Source organism: Coregonus clupeaformis, chromosome 8 (genome assembly GCF_020615455.1).
Source record: "Coregonus clupeaformis isolate EN_2021a chromosome 8, ASM2061545v1, whole genome shotgun sequence".
Lineage (NCBI taxonomy): Eukaryota > Metazoa > Chordata > Actinopteri > Salmoniformes > Salmonidae > Coregonus > Coregonus clupeaformis.
In genome coordinates, this window is record NC_059199.1 from 58,793,941 (window position 1) to 58,815,719 (window position 21,779).

Below are 21,779 nucleotides of genomic sequence, written 5' to 3' on the forward strand. Positions count from 1 at the left end.
CACCCGTTGTTGACAGGTGTATAAAATCGAGCACCCAGCCATGCAATCTCCATAGACAAACATTGGCAGTAGAATGGCCCATACTGAAGAGCTCAATGACTTTCAACGTGGTAGCGTCAGAGGATGCCACCTTTCCAACAAGTCAATTCGTCAAATTTCTGCCCTGCTACACCTGCCCCGGTCAACTGTAAGTGCTGTAATTGTGAAGTGAAAACGTCCAGGAGCAACAACGGCTCAGCCGCGAAGTGGTAGGCCACACAAGCTCACAGAACGGGACCGCCGAGTGCTGAAGCGCGTAGCGCATAAAAATGATATTATACTCACGTACTGACGATGTCAATATGTGATGCCCTGGAAGTACACTTGAGGACCTTTTAAGAAAATAATATTGAAACCACAGATATAAACCAAAGATAAGACATAACCCTGGGATTTTAATAGGCCAGCATTACACGCTCTTTAAATGATGAGGTAAGAGAAAGGTTGAAGTGTTGACCTTCAGGGGAAAAGGTTCACACAACACATTGTGTGACAACAATCATGTGCAAGAATGAATGAGATGACAGTTAAACTATGGAATATCGAGTTCCATTCTGCAGTGTCCAATGTTACATACCGAAAACCTTAACATTCTAGGAACATTACTTCACAAAGCCACAGGTATGGCTATACATCAAGAACATTGTCCAGAACATTGGGCCCTGGTCAAAAGTAGTACACTATAGAAGGAATAGGGTGCCACCTATAGGGAATAGGGTACCATTTGGGACCCAGACATACAGTGCGATTAAAGAGTAACTGTATTAAAAGTTCCCTCCACGTGTACGTACAGTGTAAGCTTACATAGATTTGATACAAACAAATACAAATGAAGCTGTTGGATGAGTGAACGTCACCGTAATTATTGGTTGCACTGTCTGCACAGTTACAGACAAGGGAGTTAAAAAAGAGCAGAACAGTAACAACAGGAAAGTGAGAAATGTAAATAAACGTCAAATAACTTTCAGAACACTGTAGATAGGTAACAACCTCCCAAATTCACACAATAATACAAACGGATAAAATAGTCCCATTATTTATTCTTCTAAACATGCAAACACTTCCTCGCAGCATGTTCAACGGTGGTAAAACATAGTTGATATCGTACAACAGGCATCATAAATTACCTTTGGCGGCATGAATGGTGACAGGGTCGTTTCACGAAATGAGTCCCTTTTTGCGTCCCTTTAATATTTTAAGTAGAAATTTGTGCACCAATATTGAAATTTACAAGCCTGTTATATTAAATGAAGTGCCATTTAATATTGACCAAATCGAAAATTCTATTAACTGTGTGTTTTAATATGAATTAACACTTGCTAAAGTGCCAAAGCATTTTGACATGTCCCTCTGTGCACCCTTTTTATTTTAATTTTTAATTTTTTCACCTTTATTTAACCAGGTAAGCCAGTTGAGAACAAGTTCTCATTTACAACTGCGACCTGGCCAAGACAAAGCAAAGCAGTGCGATAAAAACAACAACAGAGTTACATATGGGGTAAAACAAAACATAAAGTCACTTCTAGGAAGATTTTAACATTTCTCCAAGTTTTTACCATTATTGTAAAGCCCTAGTGATTTTGTTGCTATTATTTATTTAATGTTATTAGTGATTCATTTTAAGGTAAAAAAAAAAAAAAACCTGTCCTCATTTTAAGGTCAATCCTGTTACGTGAACTAAACTCTCATTTTAATATGATTCCTTTTTAAATATTTGTTTCAAAATAAACATTGAACATCTAATAGTCAAATCATAGTGTAAATGCAGGTGAGCTAGTTCTACTCTTTTTGGCCATTTTCTGGTGTTTTGTGGTGGAAAACGGAGCAGGTCAAGTATAACACGTCTATCTATTGGTAACAGGGTTGACAGGCTAGAAATGTTTTAACAATTTAGATAGTTCTGTGAAGTTTGCAATCAATTACCCCTCCCTGTTGCACACACCAAGCTTCCATTCCCCCTGTCACAAGGGGATTTATGGCTGATTTAAGATGAAATAGTCAAACATGTTACGGTCAACCCTGTTACGGTCAACCCTGTTACTTTATTTGGCACTTAATAGGCAGTCACTATAAGTCATTTCTTTATTTATGAAAGAATATTACAATTAGGTGAAATCAAGTTTTTCAGCTGTTTACAGCTGTTTCCTAACAACTGTAATTTCGATCAATGTAACCTCCGACCCAAATGGCACCCTATTCCCTAGATAGTGCACTACTTTAAATCAGATCCCTATGGGCCCTGGACAAAAGTTGTGCACTATATAGGGAATAAGGTGCCATTTGCAACGAAACCTCTGAGCTTATCACTGTTTCCCAGAATATGCTAATTGTAACATAAAGTCTGGTTTACAATGAGTTGTGCAGCGCTTTATTTATACAAAAAATACAGCATGAAAAACATAAATCGCATGTAAATAAGAGTCTAGTTCAAGCACATCCAGTCAGACAACAGTGTTGGCCTCGCGCCCGTTCGTCTTACTGAGCTTCCTGGTTTGCTCCTCGGAGTAGAAGTGAGTGGCATGGCTTGCCATCCTCTTGTTATGGAACTGGGGACTACTAGCCTCGGGGGTGACGGTTCTGAACACCACCTCCTGACCATCAGGCAGCTCCTCTCCTACCACTGCCTCCCTGACGGGGGGCCTCCACAGCGTGGGGTGAAAACAGCAGTAGTAGAGGGTTTTAAACAGGACCCCCATCAGGTAGGTGAGGGGCAGAGTGGCCAGCAGGATGGGGGCGTAGGACTGCGTCAGGACCGGGTCTCTGTAGAACCACCATGTGACCAGCAGGATCCCGCCGTCCGTGGCCATGAAGGAGTGATAGATGATGCTCCTCCCTCTGGTCCCTCCCTCCGCCACGTTGAACCAGCTGAAGTACCAGATGAGACCTACGGTGGCCCGGTAGAGCCATTCTCCGCCGGCGCTGTCCATGAAGTCTGTCTCCTGACACCACACCCAGAACACCAGCACTGGCCAGATAAGCAGGAAGTGGGCGGCCACGTAGGAGGGCAGGACTGTGGCGAAGAGGGCGACTGATGCCACGCGCGGGGCGATGAGAAGCAGGTTCCACAGGAAGTAGACCAAGGCGGAGCCCCAGCCCTGCTTGGCCTTGTCTGGGAGGAAGGAACGCAGGGAGCGGTGGTAGTCCACCACCATCCAGGCTATGGAAGTAGTTGACGCCACGACACTCACACCTACAAATGAGATGTGAAACTATCACAACAATGAAAAGAAGAATTGATATGCCAAATATGACTTTGTGGTGCTTGGAATAGTTAAGCACACAGAACAAAACATATCCTGAAATTTGAGACTAATGTAGTCACGAAAGTTCAATCAGTAAGGCTGGTCTGAATGGATCGTCACTTTTCATTCATTTAGTAAACTCATAATTTACATTGCTCCCTAGCTCACTCATCAGCATAGCAAGTATTTATAAGGTATTATAAACTGGGTGGTTTGAGCCCTGAATGCTGATTGGCTGACAGCCGTGGTATATCATACCACGGGTAAGACACAACATTTATTTTTACTTCTCTAATTACGTTGGTAACCAGTTTATAATAGCAATAAGGCACCTTGGAGGTTTGTGGTATATGGCCAATATACCACGGCTAAGGGCTGTATCCAGGCCCTCTGCGTTTCGTCGTGTGTACGAACAGCCCTTAGCCGTGGTATATTGGCCATATACCACACCCCATCGTACCTTTCTGCTTAATTATACCATGGCATTGTTGAATACTCCTTTCTGATTGGCTTGAATGGAAGGGTATTCTAGAGCGTGCATTATTTCCCTATAACTCACAGTATATTTACACGGTAGAATTCAATGGCTATAGTTAATATTTCCTTTTTTTTTTTTTTGCTGCTTGTGAAAGCAAAAGTCGAATTGAAAAAGGTATATGGCTAGGACTGATGGTTTTGGTAGCTAGACTAGCAAGTCTGTTTGTTTGGTTACCACGGCAACTACTGTAGCTATCTAGTAAACTTGCTAGCTACTTCAGTGGATGTTGAACATATTTCTACCGGCATTTTAACACATTTCTAGAGGTAAATGTGTTAAATTATAGCCATGGTATAAAAGGGATAATCAACTCAGGGCTCTATGCGTTCTCTGGAGAATAATGCAACACCAGGGAAAGTCAGTTAGACTCCACTAGCGCGTCGTAGAACGCACCTTCCACATCGTTCATTATTTTCCGTCTCTAATGTTACCTCATTAGTATAGCCGGTATTTATAGGGTAGTCATTCTAATGTTACTTCATCAGTATAGCCGGTATTTATAGGGTAGTCATTCTAATGTTACTTCATCAGTATAGCCGGTATTTATAGGGTAGTCATTCTAATGGTACCTCATTAGCATATAATATATTTATGGTAATGATTATAACGTTACCTCATAAGCATAGCAGGTACAGTTGAAGTCGGAAGTTTACATACACCTTACCCAAATACATTTAAACTCAGTTTTTCCACAATTCCTGACATTTCATCCGAGTAAAAAATCCCTGTATTAGGTCAGTTAGGATCACCACTTTATTTTAAGAATGTGAAATGTCAGAATAATAGTAAAGATAATTATTTATTTTAGCTTTTATTTCTTTCATCACATTTCCAGTGGGTCAGAAGTTTACATACACTCAATTAGTATTTAGTAGCATTGCCTTTAAATTGTTTAACTTGGGTCAAACTTTTCAGGTAGCCTTCCACAAGCTTCCCACAATAAGTTGGGTGAATTTTGGCCCATTCCTCCTGACAGAGCTGGTGTAACTGAGTCAGGTTTGTAGGCCTCCTTGCTCGCACACGCTTTTTCAGTTCTGCCCACAAATGTTATATGGGATTGAGGTCAGGGCTTTGTGATGGCCACTCCAATACCTTGACTTTGTTGTCCTTAAACCATTTTGCCACAACTTTGGAAGTATGCTTGGGGTCATTGTCCATTTGGAAGACCCATTTGCGACCAAGCTTTAACTTCCTGACTGATGTCTTGAGATGTTGCTTCAATATATCCACATCATTTTCCTTCCTCATGATGCCATCTATTTTGTGAAGTGCACCAGTCCCTCCTGCAGCAAAGCACACCCACCGCATGATGCTGCCACCCCCGTGCTTCACGGTTGGGATGGTGTTCTTCGGCTTGCAGGGTACCCCCTTTTACCTCCAAACATAACAATGGTCATTATGGCCAAACAGTTCTATTTTTGCTTCATCAGACCAGAGGACATTTCTCCAAAAAATATGATCTTTGTCCCCATGTGCAGTTGCAAACCGTAGTCTGGCTTTTTTATGGCGGTTTTGGAGCGGCCTTTCAGGTTATATCAATATATAGGACTTGTTTTACAAGGTCCTTTGCTGTTGTTCTGGGATTGATTAGCACTTTTCACACCAAAGTACGTTTCTCTTCAGGAGACAGAACACGTCTCCTTCCTGAGCGGTATGACGGCTGCGTGGTCCCATGGTGTTTATACTTGCGTACTATTGTTTGTACAGATGAACGTGGTACCTTCAGGCGTTTGGAAATTGCTCCCGAGGATGAACCAGACTTGTGGAGGTCTACAATTTTTTTTCTGAGGTCTTGGCTGATTTCTTTTGATTTTCCCATGATGTCAAGCAAAGAGGCACTGAGTTTGAAGGTAGGCCTTGAAATACATCCACAGGTACACCTCCAATTGACTCAAATGATGTCAATTAGCCTATCAGAAGCTTCTAAAGCCATGACATAATTTTCTGGAATTTTCCAAGCTGTTTAAAGGCACAGTCAACTTAGTGTAAACTTCTGACCCACTGGAATTGTGATACAGTGAATTATAAGTGAAATAATCTGTCTGTAAACAATTGTTGGAAGAATTACTTGTGTCATGCACAAAGTAGATGTCCTAACCGACTTGCCAAAACTATAGTTTGTTAACAAGAAATTTGTGGAGTGGTTGAAAAACAAGTTTTAATGACTCCAACCTAAGTGTATGTAAACTTCCGACTTCCAACTATATATGGAAGTGTAATAATGTTACCTCATCAGCATAGCGTCATGTCTTTCCTCCCCCTTTACTATTAGCAAGCGTGCGGAATGGCCTTTACCTATTAACTTCAGCCTATGAGCATGGCACACTAACGCAATTCCACCACGTTTGCTGATTAACCTATGGGCTCACCCGTAATCACTTTCCTTTCCTTCAACCAATGGGCTTGAATCTTGGGGAGTATTTATGTCAATTCAAACCTTGTGTCTCCCACTTGCTGTTTAGCAGCAACGGTCTTCAAACGACCTTCCACCTCCAACGGAAGGCCCGTCATCGGATCCCCGTTCCGCCCAGCATAGAGCAACCTGTCATCAGCGTATGGCTCTGAGCAGCATTCCTCTGAGACAAGGCCTACCCCCAAACTATTCAATCAAATTCCATATTGTATTCGGTCTCTGTTGTCATTCAGTTAAGCCTGTACTCAATTTAAATGAGATATAGAGAGAAAATGGTGTGTAACCTCAATGTGTAACTAACACCTTGTGTAAACTATTCTAAAAACTCACTGAGGGCCACAATGATGGTATGAGGAACTTATTTACACTTCTCAATAACCTATAGCAGGGTTCCCCAATAGGTGCCCTGTGGGCCAAATTCAGCCCATGGGTGATTTTATTTGACCCCCCATGTTTTGTGAGCAATTTTTTGTTGTTGTTGTGTGTTTTTAAATACTTTTGGATATAAATTACCGTAAAATCACCAGGAACTCATCTAAAGTTATTTTTATTGAGGGAATCTGTTCCCAAATATTCCCACACATTGAGAGGCATAGTGTGTAATTATGCCATACTATGTGATCGTATTTCCCTGTATCTGTTTGGGCTTCTTGCAGTCCATTTGCAGTGTAAAATGTAGTCATAAATATGTTCCGGCCCGGCCCCGACCATCCGCTCAAGAAAAAAACTCAGCCTGCTGCTGAATGTAATTATGGACCCTTGGTGTACAGCATCAGTGGTGCATTCTACTCCAGTCTGGTGTCCAGAATAACAGGGAAGTGTCCCAAATGGTACCCTATTCCCTATTTGGTCCAACTACTTTAGACCAGAACCCTATGGGCCCTGTTCAAAAGTAGTGCACTATAAAAGGAATAGGGTGCCATTTGGGATGAACCCCCAGGTGTAGAGGTGACAGCAACTCACACTGTACCGTCCTGGCCTTGTTGGTGTGTGTAGAGGTGTGTGTACTGTGTAGAGGTGACAGCAACTCACACTGTACCGTCCTGGCCTTGTTGGTGTGCAGCATGATGTGGGTCATGAGGGTGAGCTGCGGTGCGCTCTCACAGAAGGTCTCGATGAGGCGCAGCATGCTCAGGTCGTGGGTCAGGTACACGGCGAACCCCGAGCCCTGCTCCCTCCGCCACCACACACAGAAGCCCTGCCATATGGCTGAGATGTGTCTGTGAACAAACACTATCTGTTAGTAGGAGCAGCAATAAACAACAGGAAAACACCTGCCAAGGACAATAGAACATGGACATCATTCCAAAAATGTATTCCACTTAGCTAACTTATCATCTGTGTAGATGGGCAGTAAGTTGACCAAACTGTAAGGTCCTTATACCGCGACCTAAATAGTTTTAATTCCCATCTTGTGTGTTACTAAGCAGCAATAAACAAATAGACACACCCGTCATTGCCAGAGAACAGGGTGTAGACATAGGCCTATTTACCTCATTCTAAAATATGTCTTCCACTTGGCAACGTATCATCTGTGTAGGTAGGGAGGGAGGTTGTGAAGACACAGCACACTGGCCTTGGCTACACAGCTGACAAAACAGGGTGGTCACTTGATGGTTTCTACACAAGTCAAATGTTATTAGCTGTGCATGAGCTGCTCTGTGAGCCTCAGCATTAACATGACAAATGGGAACTCCCTGACATGTATTTCTCTTATTTGGAAAGATGGCTTAGGAAATCAATTTCATAGGCTACATAAAACCTGCAGAGGAAATTATAGTTATTATTATAATATGGCCACGTTATTATGACCAAATAATTGTAAAAAGGTTATGCAACGCATCAGTTTCATGGTGCATAGAAATTATGAACTACACTGTAGCCATAGAATAAATCAATGTATTTCCCAATATGTTAAATCAATTTAGATGATGTATTTTAGACTACCGTGTCTAGTACACTGTGATAAAACAGGGTGTCGTTGACAAACATCCACATGAGAATCACGTGCATGCAAGTGTTTATGGGGCGGCAGGTAGCTTAGTGGTTAAGAGCGTTGTACCAGTAACCGAAAGGTCGCTGGTTCTAATCCCCAAGCCGACTAGGTGAAAATTCTGTCCATGTGCCCTTGAGCAAGGCACTTAACCCCTCTGCTAAATGACCAATTTATTTATTTTAATTTTAATAACTTCTCTGATCAAAATAAAAAGTTAGCTACCTGCAAAAAAATCCGAGCTGAAGTACATGTAGCAGGAATGAAAGTTTGATGCAGCCTCCCAAGAGGACATTCTTGGCAGTTTGCTCATCGAATCCCTCCAGCTCCCGGTCGTATTTGAACCAGAACCAGCTAAACATCTGGACCACGACCGAAGACAGGACCATGAGGCCGATCAACACTCCGAACCAGAAGAAATCCCCACGCGAGTAGAACTCCGTAGCGACCCAAATGTCGGATCCCACGTCAAACAAGAAAGTACACACACCGACTACCGAGAAAAGAAAATCAAGCCATGAGTACTTCGAAAACATTGGGCTCTCCATAGTTCAATGTCCCTGGTCCGAACGCTCTCTAAAGTTTTTCCGTTAGCTTTCTTGCTTCATGCATTTGTTGCACCATCTTTAGCGCAAATATCCGCTATCATGAGCAACCGAATATTACAAGTCTAAAAAATCATGTAATCTCGCGCATGTTGTCCAATGCATCTGTTAGGAAATGTAAACTGTAAACATGGAAGACAACTTCTAGTTACGTTTGAGGGCAACAATTTAGCGAGGACAGACATTGTCGCTAGCGATCACATCTCCATTGCAACGTTGATCTCAAGACTAGTTTGAATGGTTGCCAGTGACGTGTGTCCCACGCCTGTCCACAACGATCAGCATCCAAATGTATAGAAGCCCCTCCCACAACAATACATTGAAAACATCCGGATAGTGGACAGAGAAGACTCATAACTTCAGTGTAAAAACGGAAGATCTTTGGATTGACCACCCTGACCCCACATAAGATCATGATCATTCACATGTGCTGTGGACAAATCCACACGTGTGAACAACTATGCATTGAACAAACATAAATACTGTAAGCTTCTATAGGGCTACTACTTGGGTGGACAAGTAAACTTGACATTTAAATTTGAGTCATTTTATACTTTCTTATCCAGAGTGACTTAGGGTTAAAGGTCCAATGAAACCGTTTTTATATCAATATCAAATCATTTCTGGGTAACAATTAAGGAGATTACTGTGATAGTTTTTAATTAAAATGGTCAAAAAGAAACAAAAATAATAATTTTTGCTAGGACTGTCTGGGAGTGGTCTGAGTTGGGAGGGGAAAACTGTAACTGAATTAACTATTGAACACTATGGAATAGGAATTAAAATGAACTACACTACTACCCCAAAAATAGCCTCCCAGATCTGTTTGTGCTTTTGCCTATTCCAAGTTAAACATGGCATGACAATACTATAAAGGGTTTATCATAGTCCAAAAGGTGGATATTTAAGCAATAAGGCACGAGGGGGTGTGGTATATGAGGATGGGTACTGGAGATTCGCTGGTTGGGAATTGTGGAGAGGTGCAAGTTCGGGCTGTGCATCCCCCACAGATGGTGGTCTCAGAGTCATGTCACAATGGAACACCTGACTGGACACCTGACTATTGTGTCCTAACGTCTGTGGACTATGATTTACGCTTAAAGGCAGACTCAGTAAGTCCCAAATAAAATATTCAATTTTTTTTCTGGTTTAATATGTTTCTAAATGTATAGATGAATTTGCCATTTGGATCACTTCAAAGTGCACAGGGCCAGTTGCACCTTGAACTAGGCATACTACTGGTGATGGCATGCCCACTTTTATGCACGACCCTAAATGGTGTTCAGGAATACCCTTAAAATTGGACTTTTTCCACACCTGCCACCTGGATTGACATGTCCTCGGTTTTCCAGAAAATTGGGCCACTTTGAAAATGATCTCGAGGTTTAAAAATGTATTGCACGCTGGTTGCGGGTTTTGGGGCTACTTCTAAATTGCACCGTGGCCGACATGGCTTTTCTCTTTTAAAAAAATTAACAATCTAGCCTATTAATTTCACTGTGACCTGCTGCTGCTGACTATCAAGCAGTAATGCAGGCTGTTCCTGAGTGAGTGCTGGGGCGGCTGAGTGAGTGCTGGGGCGGGAGCAGTGTTGCCAACTCATTTTCAGGGGAAGTTGCTAGAGGCAGGTCGATTTGTTGCTAAAAGTTGCTAAATTACGTTATGATGGCGTTGCGTGATGACGTCATTACGTAACAACGTAAAACTGCGTCATTACGTAGAATACACAATAACGTTACTCAAATTTAATAATACTGGCAATCTCGTTGACAAATATGATTTGACATTTGTTAGTTTAGATTTGTTTGTCTATTATCACATATTTTTATTTGTAAAAGTAATATAAACACAACACATTTTATTTGATCAGATATTTTTATTTTTAAACACAGCACATTTAATTATTGAACAATTACACATTACACATTATTGAACAATTACATTTTATTTATTTTCTTATTAACTAGTAAACCTACACATTCTGAACAATTATAGTTTTAAGCAATGTATTGGTAGTTAGTTAACATGCTACCTAACTGATCAACAGGTATATGTACAAGCTAATAACAAGGTATATATGCTATCTTATTGAACAAGCAACTTAACTAAAATAATGATGTGTGGGCTAGGCATCTTTCTCCAGCTCTCTCCAGGTTGTTGTGCTGCTTGGCTGGCCTGCTGCTGCCTGTGCACGAGCTGAGCGCCTGCTGCCGACGTCACTCACAATGCACTTTTGCAGCCAGGCATGTGTGTTGTGACTGAGTGTGTGACAGAGAACATCGTTTTTGTGTAATTTAGAGGGAAAACGCTTGCATTTTAGCGTTTGAGTCACTTTTCAGAAGTCGCTAAAAGGTCCAAATACATTTTTTAAAGTAGCTACATTTGTTGCTAGGTGCTGTTTGAAAAAAAAGTTGACAGGGTAGTCTGAAAAGTTGCTAAATCTAGCAACAAAATTGCTAAATTGGCATCACTGGGCGGGAGAGGTGTATGTCATTGGGCGGATTCGATTATGCTGAGCCGCGGGTCACCGGTCATAGGCTCGTCACGAAAGCGGGAGGCGATCCCTTCTAATCGAACAGGAATCTTTGAGTCGCATGGTCATTTTGTCAACAAGGCAGCATGGTTCATCATCCAGAAACATACATCAATTTTCCATAAAATGTCTAACTAGTTTTCATTGGGAAGGCATATAAAGTGTTTTTATTTAAAAAAGGAATTCCTTTTGCATGGGAAAACACTGAATCCTAGTAATTAGGCCGAATACACGTGCTTAATTACGTCACTTTTGTTTTGAGCCGACTTCGCGGTGGGCTTTGAACGGGGCCCCTGGCTCACGCCCAGGAGGCAGCCCTGTTCCAAATCGAATGCAATCAACTTTCAGCCGATTCGAAACACACTTCCACAGGCGCCCGGGTGGGATTAATCGAACTCCCTCATTGGTGTAGAGAGAGCGCTTGCAGCAGGCAGCAGAGTCACGTGAGTGAGAGGAGCACGCGTTGTATCCTGACCGCCCCAGTCCTACCAAACATTGACCACGTTTACATGCGCGCAGTATTCCGGAAATTCGCTCATATCCCACTTAAGGTCTTATTCGGGATAAACTGTTTACATCAGGGGTGTCAAACGTACGGCCCGCGGGCCGGATCAGGCCCGCAAACTGGTTTAATCCGGCCCGCGAGATGATTTAAAAAAAATATATATATATATATTTTTTTTGTAAAGTATAAAAATGCGCTGCAATTTTTCTATAAAATAAACTGCTGTTCCAATTGCGTCCACTGGATGGCGCAATAGCAATTGTGTTAAGCAAGCAAACTGTTTATACCGGGGCAGAGCAAGTAGGTCAAGCACGTGCAGCCAATGAGCTACTTTGTTTTGCCCGCGATATTTATTACGGCTTCTACTTTTAACATTATGTGCTTTGGCATCCTCATTGCCCCAATATGTCTCTGTCAAAAAAGAGAAAAGTGGACGCAGAATGCAGAGTGTTCCAAGAAAAATGGTCATCCTATTTATTCACGGAATTGAATGGGAAAGCTGTATGTTTGGTGTGTTCAGAGCATGTTGCAGTGCTGAAAGAATATAACCTTCATCGCCACTATGTGAGTCTTCATGCCGACAAATATGACAACTTTCAAGGACAGCGGAGATGAGAGAAGGTGAATGAACTGTTGGCGGGTCTGAAGAAACAGCAGTCTGTGTTCACTCACAGCCGAGACATCAGTGACGCTGCAGTGAAAGCTAGCTACCTCATTGCTAATGAAATCGCAGTGGCTTCAAAACCATTTAGTGAGGGTGAATTTGTAAAAACATGCATGATGAAGGCAGCGGAGATTGTGTGCCCTGAAAAGCGGCAGGCTTTTGCAAATATCAGCCTGACAAGAAACACAGTTGCAGACAGGATTTCCGATCTTTCAGTGGATTTGGACAGCCAGTTTAAGCAAAAAGTAAAGTCATTTATTGCGTTTTCGGTTGCAATTGATGAAAGCACGGACATTACAGATGTTGCACAACTGGCCATTTTCATCCGCGGAGTTAATGACACATTGACCGTCACCGTGGAGTTGGTGCCGATGACAGATACAACGACAGCAGCTGATATTTTTACCGCACTCGTCGGCGCGCTGGACAGGGTCGGAGTGGACTGGTCCCGCGCTGTCAGCCTGGCTACAGATGGTGCGCCCTCAATGATCGGGAAAAAAGCAGGCGTTGTGACAAAGTTCAGAGAGAAAGTGCAATCTGCAAATGGAGGACGTGATTTTTTGACTTTTCACTGTATTTTGCACCAGGAGGCTTTGTGTTGCAAGTCATTAAAGATGGATAACGTCATGAAGGTGGTCATCCAAACTGTTAATTTCATCCGATCCAGAAGCCTGAATCACCGTCAGTTTGACAGCCTTCTCAGAGAGAAAGACCACATCTATGGCCTGCCATACCACACTGAGGTAAAATGGTTAAGCCGAGGTGCTGTGCTGAGGCGTTTCTTTGATTTACGAGAAGAAATTGAACAGTTCATGGAAGAAAAGGGCAAACCAGTGTTAGAATTTCATTCCACAGAATGGATGCAGGACCTTGCATTTATGGTGGCTGTTACAGAGCACCTGAATAACTTGAACAAACAGCTGCAAGGGTGCAACAAAGTTGTCACGCAGTATTATGACAGCATACGTTCTTTCAAGTTGAAGCTGTCATTGTGGGAGACGCAACTTGCCGGTGGTGATGCAGCTCACTTCCCCTGTCTGAAAAATGTGTGCGCGACCCAACATGTGGCAGACATGAAGCGGTTCAAAGATAAAATAACGGGACTGTTACGGGAGTTTGAGCAACGCTTTCAGATTTATGTTTATATGTTTTTATGTTGATGTGCTATTGTTTTTAATTGATTTTATTTTATTTGTATATTTAACCTATTCTTGACTCTGTGGTTCTTGCACTTGTTTGGGGAACAGGATTTCATTATTTTTATCTACATTTCTGCCTGAGAAATGACACCCTGATATAGTTCTGTGATCTGTGAAACAGTTCTGTTAATCACTGAGGCATTGTGTGTTTGTGTGTTCTTTGTCCTCAGAACTTTCAAATAACTTGAGGTGTTTTATGATTAATAGTGATGTTGTGCTTTTGGACACTGTCCTCAGGCTCCAGCTTTATGTTTATATGTTTTTATGTTGATGTGCTATTGTTTTTAATTGATTTTATTTTATTTGTATATTTAACCTATTCTTGACTCTGTGGTTCTTGTACTTGTTTGGGGAACAGGATTTCATTATTTTTATCTACATTTCTGTCTGAGAAATGACACCCTGATATAGTTCTGTAATCTGTGAAACAGTTCTGTTAATCACTGAGGCATTGTGTGTTTGTGTGTTCTTTTTCTTTAGAATTTTCAAATAAACTTGACGTGTTTTATGATTAATAGTGATGTTGTGCTTGCACTATTTTGGACACACTGTCCTCAGGCTCCAGCTTTATGTTGTATGTTGATCGTATTAAAACAAAGAAAACAATCTGAAGTTGTTGTTTTTAAGTTATATATACCATGATTTTCCCAGTCCGGCCCACTTGGGAATATATTTTCCTCCATGTGGCCCCTGAGCTAAAATGAGTTTGACACCCCTGGTTTACATGAACCTTTGATATCCCATTCACGAGTGACCCTGTATAATTGAATAAACACAATATTCCTAATTGAAGTTCATATGGGTTCAATGGAATAGTAATTGAAATATGGACACTGACAGTAGGCCTATAACCTCTCACATGTAGCATAATATAATATCAACTCCTGCAGAATTATGCATTTCTTGCAGTAAAATGATACAACAAATGTTAATTTTGCCTTGAGTGGAGAAATAGGATTTATTTATTTCAGCATTTCTTGAGAAAATGCAAAAGTGTGTGTAATGTCTTATATTTGACAATGTTATGCAATCAGCAGACAGTATTTCAACCACAAAAAATACTGAAGTCTCATCAGAAACGTGTTTAATCGTTCTTTAAGCTTTTCATTTCCTTAAAACCAGTCTGATGACACAGGACCAATCTTTCCACAGTTTTTGGAGTTATTGCGTTTTCTCCAGGTCCCTAAACGAAAAACAGACAACGTTAGCGGTGTTAACTAGATTCATGCATTCATTCTATAGACGTAAGACATTATTCTGCTGAGCACTACTCTTCTAAGGCAACAAATTATGACAGAAGAGAAGCTGGCCTACCAAATGTCGGAAATTATCAGCAGAAATTAGTGGTGAAAGTAGCCAGTAGGGTAGACAGTGCATTCGGTAATAATTCAGACCCCTTGACTTTTTCCACATTTTGTTATGTTACAGCATTATTCTAAAATGGAATAAATAAATGTTTTCCCCTCATCAAGCTACACACAATAACCCTTAATGACAAAGCGAAAACAGGTTTTTAGAAATGTTAGCAAATGTATTAAGAATACAAAACAGAAATAACTTATTTATGTAAGTATTCAGACCCTTTGCTATGTAACTCGAAATTGAGCTCAGGTGCATCCTATTTCCATTGATCATCCTTGAGATGTTTCTACAACTTAATTGGAGTCCACCTGTGGTAAATTCAATTGATTGGACATGATTTGGAAAGGCACACACCTGTCTATATAAGGTCCCAAAGTTGACAGTGCATGTCAGAGCAAAAACCAAGCCATGAGGTCAAACAAATTGTCCATAGAGCTCCGAGACAGGATTGTGTCGAGGCACAGATCTGGGGAAGGGTACCAAAAAATGTATGCAGCGTTGAAGGTCCCCAAGAACACAGTGGCCTACATCCTTCTCTTAAATGGAAGAAGTTTGGAACCACCAAGACTCTTACTAGAGCTGGCCGCCCGGCCAAACTGAGCAATCAGGGGAGACGGGCCTTGGTCAGGGATGTGACAAAGAACTCGATGGTCACTCTGACAGAGCTCTAGAGTTCCTCTGTGGAGATGGGAGAACCTTCCAGGAGGACAACCATCTCCGCAGTACTCCACCAATCAGGCCTTTATAGTAGAGTGGCCAGACGGAAGCCACTCCTCAGTAAAAAGGCACATGACAGCCCACTTGGAGTTTGCCAAAAGGCACCTAAAGACTCTCAGACCATGAGAAACAAGATTCTCTGGTCTGATGAAACCAAGATTGAACTCTTTGGCCTGAATGCCAAGTGTCACATCTGGAGGAAACCTGGCACCATTCCTACGGTGAAGCATGGTGGTGGCAGCGTCATGCTGTGGGGATGGTTTTCAGTGGCAGGGACTGGGAGACTAGTCATGATCGAGGCAAAGATGAACGGAGCAAAGTACAGAGAGATCCTTGATGAAAACCTGCTCCAGAGCGCTCAGGACCTCAGACTGGGGTGAAGGTTCAACGCAGCCAAGACAATGCAGGAGTGGCTTCGGGACAAGTCTCTGAATGTCCTTGAGTGGCCCAGCCAGAGCCCGGACTTGAACCCGATCGAACATCTCTGGAGAGACCTGAAAATAGCTGTGCAGCGACGCTCCCCTTCCAACCTGACATAGCTTGAGAGTATTTTTTTAATTTTTTTATTTTACCTTTATTTAACTAGGCAAGTCAGTTAAGAACAAATTCTTATTTACAATGACGGCCTACACCGGCCAAACCCGGACGACGCTGGGCCAATTGTGCGCCGCCCTATGGGACTCCCAATCACGGCAGGTTGTGATACAGCCTGGAATCGAACCAGGGGGTCTGTAGTGACGTCTCAAGCACTGAGATGCAGTGCCTTAGACCGCTGCACCACTCGGGATCCCATAGGGCTCTATCTGCATAGAAGAATGGGAGAAACTCCCCAAATACAGGTAGCGTCATACCCAAGAAGACTCAATGCTGTAATCGTTGCCAAAGGTGCTTCAACAAAGTACTGAGTAAAGGGTCTGAATACTTATGTAAATGTGATATTTCCGGTTTTTGTTTTTTTATAAATTAGCAAACATTTCTAAACACCTGTTTTTGCTTTATCATTCTGGGGTATTGTGTGTAGATTGGTGAGGGGGAAGAAACAATTGAATCAATTTTAGAATAAGGCTGTAACGTAACAAAATGTGGAGAAAGTCAAGGGGTCTTAATACTTTCCGAAGGCACTGTAGCCAGGGCATCCCATGATTATACAAAAATATGTCTGAAATGGTTCAAACAGACTCTGGGACAGTTCTGGGACGATAGATCAAAAATTCATACAACTAGGACTACATTTTAGTAATTTAGCAGACACTCTTATCCAGAGCGACTTACAGTTAGTGCATACGTTATTATTATTATTTTTCATACTGGCCCCCCGTGGGAATCAAACCCACAACCCTGGCATTGCAAACGCCATGCTCTACCAACTGAGCTACATCCCTGCCGGCCATTCCCTCCCCTACCCAAGACCAATTGTGCGCCGCCCCATGGGTCTCCTGGTCGCGGCCGGCTACGACAGAGCCTGGATTCGAACAAGGATCTCTAGTGGCACAGCTACTGTACTTTGCTCCGTTCATCTTTGTCTCGATCATGACTAGTCTCCCATGACTAGTCTCCCAGCCTTAGACCACTGCGCCACTCGGGAGGCTACATCAACAACAAAAATTCAAGCAATGAGGCTGATGCAACAGATCAGAACGTTTAGCTTAAAATGTTAACAAACTATTATTTCTGCACATCATAAGCGCAGCACTGCACACATAGAAGGCTATGCTCGAATGTTCCAAAATGCAATTTGAGGGAACGCGCCTTTCTAAAAAGCACACTGGCACTGCACATGTGAGTGGTTTCATGTGACAAATGTTGAAAGAAGGGAGATCTACAGATGCAACGAGCAATATGGGATTGTGAATGCTGACTGCCTCCACTCAGATTGCAAGGTGGGTGATGATGTGTGCTGTGCACAACAGGCACTGGTCTTTCTCTCCACTCGTGTGACCATTTGATCTGAATGAACTGTGCCTTGAGTCTGTCAACAGAATAAAGCGTTTAGATGTTAATATCAATTATCCTACATTATATTTGTCGAACATCACTGGCATTTAGCCTATATTTATGTCATTAAAAGTCTCATTAAAGTTTGGTAAAAATGTTTTACTTGTAGGATAATTATTTATCTTATTTATGCTAAATAGTTTTTGTGGTCCTCTGTAACTCAATTGGTAGAGCACGGCGCTTGTAACGCCAGGGTAGTGGGTTCGATCCCCGGGACCACCCATACGTTAAAATGTATGCATACGTGACTGTAAGTCGCTTTGGATAAAAGCGTCTGCTAAATGGCATATTATAAATATTATTCCCAATGTTGGCCTTTTCAGAGGCAGTTTTTTAAATGTGAACTTCTGGCTTGTTGTTGACAGCCCCGTTTATGTATAAGGCTACTACTCTTATTAGACTTTGAAATCACTGTGAATTTTATTTATATTTTTTATTTCACCTTTATTTAACCAGGTAAGCCAGTTGAGAACAAGTTCTCATTTCCAACTGCGACCTGGCCAAGATAAAGCAAAGCAGTGCGATAACAACAACAACAACAACAACAACAACACAGAGTTACACATGGGATAAACAAAAATATACAGTCAATAACACAATAGAAAATCTATATACAGTGTGTGCAAATGTAGTAAGTTATGGAGGTAATGCAATAAATAGTGCATAGTGCAAAATAATTACAATTTAGTATTAACACTGGAATGATAGATGTGCAGAAGATGATGTGCAAATAGAGATACTGGGGTGCAAATGAGCAAAATAAATAACAATATGGGGATGAGGTAGTTGGGTGGGCTAATTACAGATGGGCTGTGTACAGGTGCAGTGATCGGTAAGCTGCTCTGACAACTGATGCTTAAAGTTAGTGAGGGAGACAAGTGTCTCCAGCTTCAGAGACTTTTGCAGTTCGTTTCAGTCATTAGCAGCAGAGAACTGGAAGGAATGGCGGCCAAAGGAGGTGTTGGCTTTGGGGATGACCAGTGAGATATACCTGCTGGAGCGCATACTATGGGGGGGATTTTCCTAGCAGTGATTTATAAAATTACATTACATTTACATTTTAGTCATTTAGCAGACGCTCTTATCCAGAGCGACTTACAGGAGCAATTAGGGTTAAGTGCCTTGCTCAAGGGCACATTTACGTCATTTAGCAGACGCTCTTATCCAGAGCGACTACAAATTGGTGCATTCACCCTATAGCCAGTGGGATAACCACTTTACAATTATACTTTTTTTTTTCTTTTTTTTTGGGGGGGTAGAAGGATTACTTTATCCTATCCCAGGTGTTCCTTAAAGAGGTGGGGTTTCAAATGTCTCCGGAAGGTGGTGAGTGACTCCGCTGTCCTGGCGTCGTGAGGGAGCTTGTTCCACCATTGGGGTGCCAGACCAGCGAACAGTTTTGACTGGGCTGAGCGGGAACTATGCTTCCGCAGAGGAAGGGGAGCCAGCAGGCCAGAGGTGGATGAACGCAATGCCCTCGTTTGGGTGTAGGGACTGATCAGAGCCTGAAGGTACGGAGGTGCCGTTCCCCTCACTGCTCCATAGGCAAGCACCATGGTCTTGTAACGGATGCGAGCTTCAACTGGAAGCCAGTGGAGTGTGCGGAGGAGGGGGGTGACGTGAGAGAACTTGGGAAGGTTGAACACCAGACGGGCTGCGGCGTTCTGGATGAGTTGTAGGGGTTTAATGGCACAGGCAGGGAGCCCAGCCAACAGCGAGTTGCAGTAATCCAGACGGGAGATGACAAGTGCCTGGATTAGGACCTGTGCCGCTTCCTGTGTAAGGCAGGGTCGTACTCTCCGAATGTTGTAGAGCATGAACCTGCAGGATCGGGTCACCGCCTTGATGTTAGCAGAGAACGACAGGGTGTTGTCCAGGGTCACGCCAAGGCTCTTCGCACTCTGGGAGGAGGACACAACGGAGTTGTCAACCGTGATGGCGAGATCATGGAACGGGCAGTCCTTCCCCGGGAGGAAGAGCAGCTCCGTCTTGCCAGGGTTCAGCTTGAGGTGGTGATCCGTCATCCATACTGATATGTCGGCCAGACATGCAGAGATGCGATTCGCCACCTGGTTATCAGAAGGGGGAAAGGAGAAGATTAGTTGTGTATCGTCAGCGTAGCAATGATAGGAGAGGCCATGTGAGGATATGACAGAGCCAAGTGACTTGGTGTATAGGGAGAAAAGGAGAGGGCCTAGAACTGAGCCCTGGGGGACACCAGTGGTGAGAGCACGTGGTGCGGAGACAGCTTCTCGCCACGCCACTTGGTAGGAGCGACCGGTCAGGTAGGACGCAATCCAGGATTGAGCCGCGCCGGAGATGCCCAGCTCGGAGAGGGTGGAGAGGAGGATCTGATGGTTCACTGTATCAAAGGCAGCAGACAGGTCTAGAAGGACAAGAGCAGAGGAGAGAGAGTTAGCTTTAGCAGTGCGGAGTTCCTCCGTGACACAGAGAAGAGCAGTCTCAGTTGAATGACCAGTCCTGAAACCTGACTGGTTTGGATCAAGAAGGTCATTCTGAGAGAGATAGCAAGAGAGTTGGCTAAAGACGGCACGCTCAATAGTTTTGGAAAGAAAAGAAAGAAGGGATACTGGTCTGTAGTTGTTGACATCAGTGGGATCGAGTGTTGGTTTTTTGAGAAGGGGTGCAACTCTCGCTCTCTTGAAGACGGAAGGGACATGGCCAGCGGTCAAGGATGAGTTGATCAGCGAGGTGAGGTAGGGGAGAAGGTCACCGGAGATGGTCTGGAGAAGAGAGGAGGGGATGGGGTCAAGCGGGCAGGTTGTTGGGCGGCCTGCAGTCACTAGTCGCAAGATTTTATCTGGAGAGAGAGGGGAGAAAGAAGTCAAAGCATAGGGTAGGGCAGTGTGAGCAGGACCAGCAGTGTCATTAGACTTAACAAACGAGGATCGGATGTCGTCAACCTTCTTTTCAAAGTGGTTGACAAAGTCATCCACAGAAAGGGAGGAGGGGGGATTCAGCAGTGAGGAGAATGTGGCAAAGAGCTTCCTAGGGTTAGAGGCAGATGCTTGGAATTTAGAGTGGTAGAAAGTGGCCTTAGCAGCAGAAACAGATGAAGAAAATGTAGAGAGGAGGGAGTGAAAAGATGCCAGGTCGGCAGGGAGTTTAGTTTTCTTCCATTTCCGCTCAGCTGCCCGGAGCTCTGTTCTGTGAGCTCGCAATGAGTCATCAAGCCACGTAGCTAGAGGGGAGGACCGAGCCGGCCGGGAGGATAGGGGACACAGGGAGTCAAAGGATGCAGAAAGGGAGGAGAGGAGGGTTGAGGAGGCAGAATCAGGAGATTGGAGGGAGAAGGATTGAGCAGAGGGAAGAGATGATAGGATGGAAGAGGAGAGAGTAGTGGGAGAGAGAGAGCGAAGGTTGCGGCGGCGCGTTACCATCTGTGTATGGGGCAGAGTGAGTAGTGTTGGAGGAGAGCGAGAGAGAAAAGGATACAAAGTAGTGGTCGGAGACATGGAGGGGAGTTGCAGTGAGATTAGTAGAAGAGCAACATCTAGTAAAGATGAAGTCAAGCGTATTGCCTGCCTTGTGAGTGGGGGGGATGGTGAGAGGGTGAGGTCAAAAGAGGAGAGGAGTGGAAAGAAGGAGGCAGAGAGAAATGAGTCAAATGTAGACGTAGGGAGGTTGAAATCCCCCAAAACTGTGAAGGGTGAGCCATCCTCAGGAAAGGAACTTATCAAGGCGTCAAGCTCATTGATGAACTCTCCAAGGGAACCTGGAGGGCGATAGATGACAAGGATATTAAGCTTAAATGGGCTAGTGACTGTGACAGCGTGGAATTCAAATGAGGAGATAGACAGATGGGTTAGGGGAAAAATTGAGAATGACCACTTGGGAGAGATGAGGATTCCTGTGCCACCACCCCTCTGACCAGATGCTCTCGGGGTATGCGAGAACACATGGTCAGACGAGGAGAGAGCAGTAGGAGTAGCAGTGTTTTCAGTGGTAATCCA

General features: G+C 43.3%; 1 protein-coding gene across 2 annotated transcripts; it reads right to left on the reverse strand.

The window, feature by feature from the left end:
• Positions 1-1,785: 1,785 nt before the first annotated feature.
• Positions 1,786-9,085, reverse strand: LOC121573016 (XK-related protein 8). 2 transcript variants are annotated; one of them, XM_041885050.1, is made up of 3 exons: positions 8,451-9,085; positions 7,265-7,452; positions 1,786-3,229 (listed from the first exon to the last, which is right to left on the reverse strand). In XM_041885050.1, the coding sequence occupies exons 1-3, from the start codon at positions 8,771-8,773 to the stop codon at positions 2,481-2,483; spliced, it is 1,260 nt and encodes a 419-aa protein (XP_041740984.1). In that variant the 5' UTR covers positions 8,774-9,085; the 3' UTR covers positions 1,786-2,480. The 2 variants fall into 2 exon arrangements, with proteins under 2 accessions (XP_041740984.1, XP_041740985.1); XM_041885051.2 differs by having other exon boundaries at positions 2,634-3,248.
• Between the last annotated feature and the right edge of the window lie 12,694 nt (positions 9,086-21,779).

Bases quoted from the DNA above. Each gene is read 5' to 3' on its own strand.
- LOC121573016 (XM_041885050.1), bottom strand. From the start codon at position 8,773: ATGGAGAGCCCAATGTTTTCGAAGTACTCATGGCTTGATTTTCTTTTC. The intron at 7,453-8,450 runs GTAGCTAACTTT...GTTTGTTCACAG, and splicing joins CAGCTCGGATTTTTTTGCAG to ACACATCTCAGCCATATGGC. The intron at 3,230-7,264 runs GTGAGTTGCTGT...TCTCATTTGTAG, and splicing joins CAAGGCCAGGACGGTACAGT to GTGTGAGTGTCGTGGCGTCA.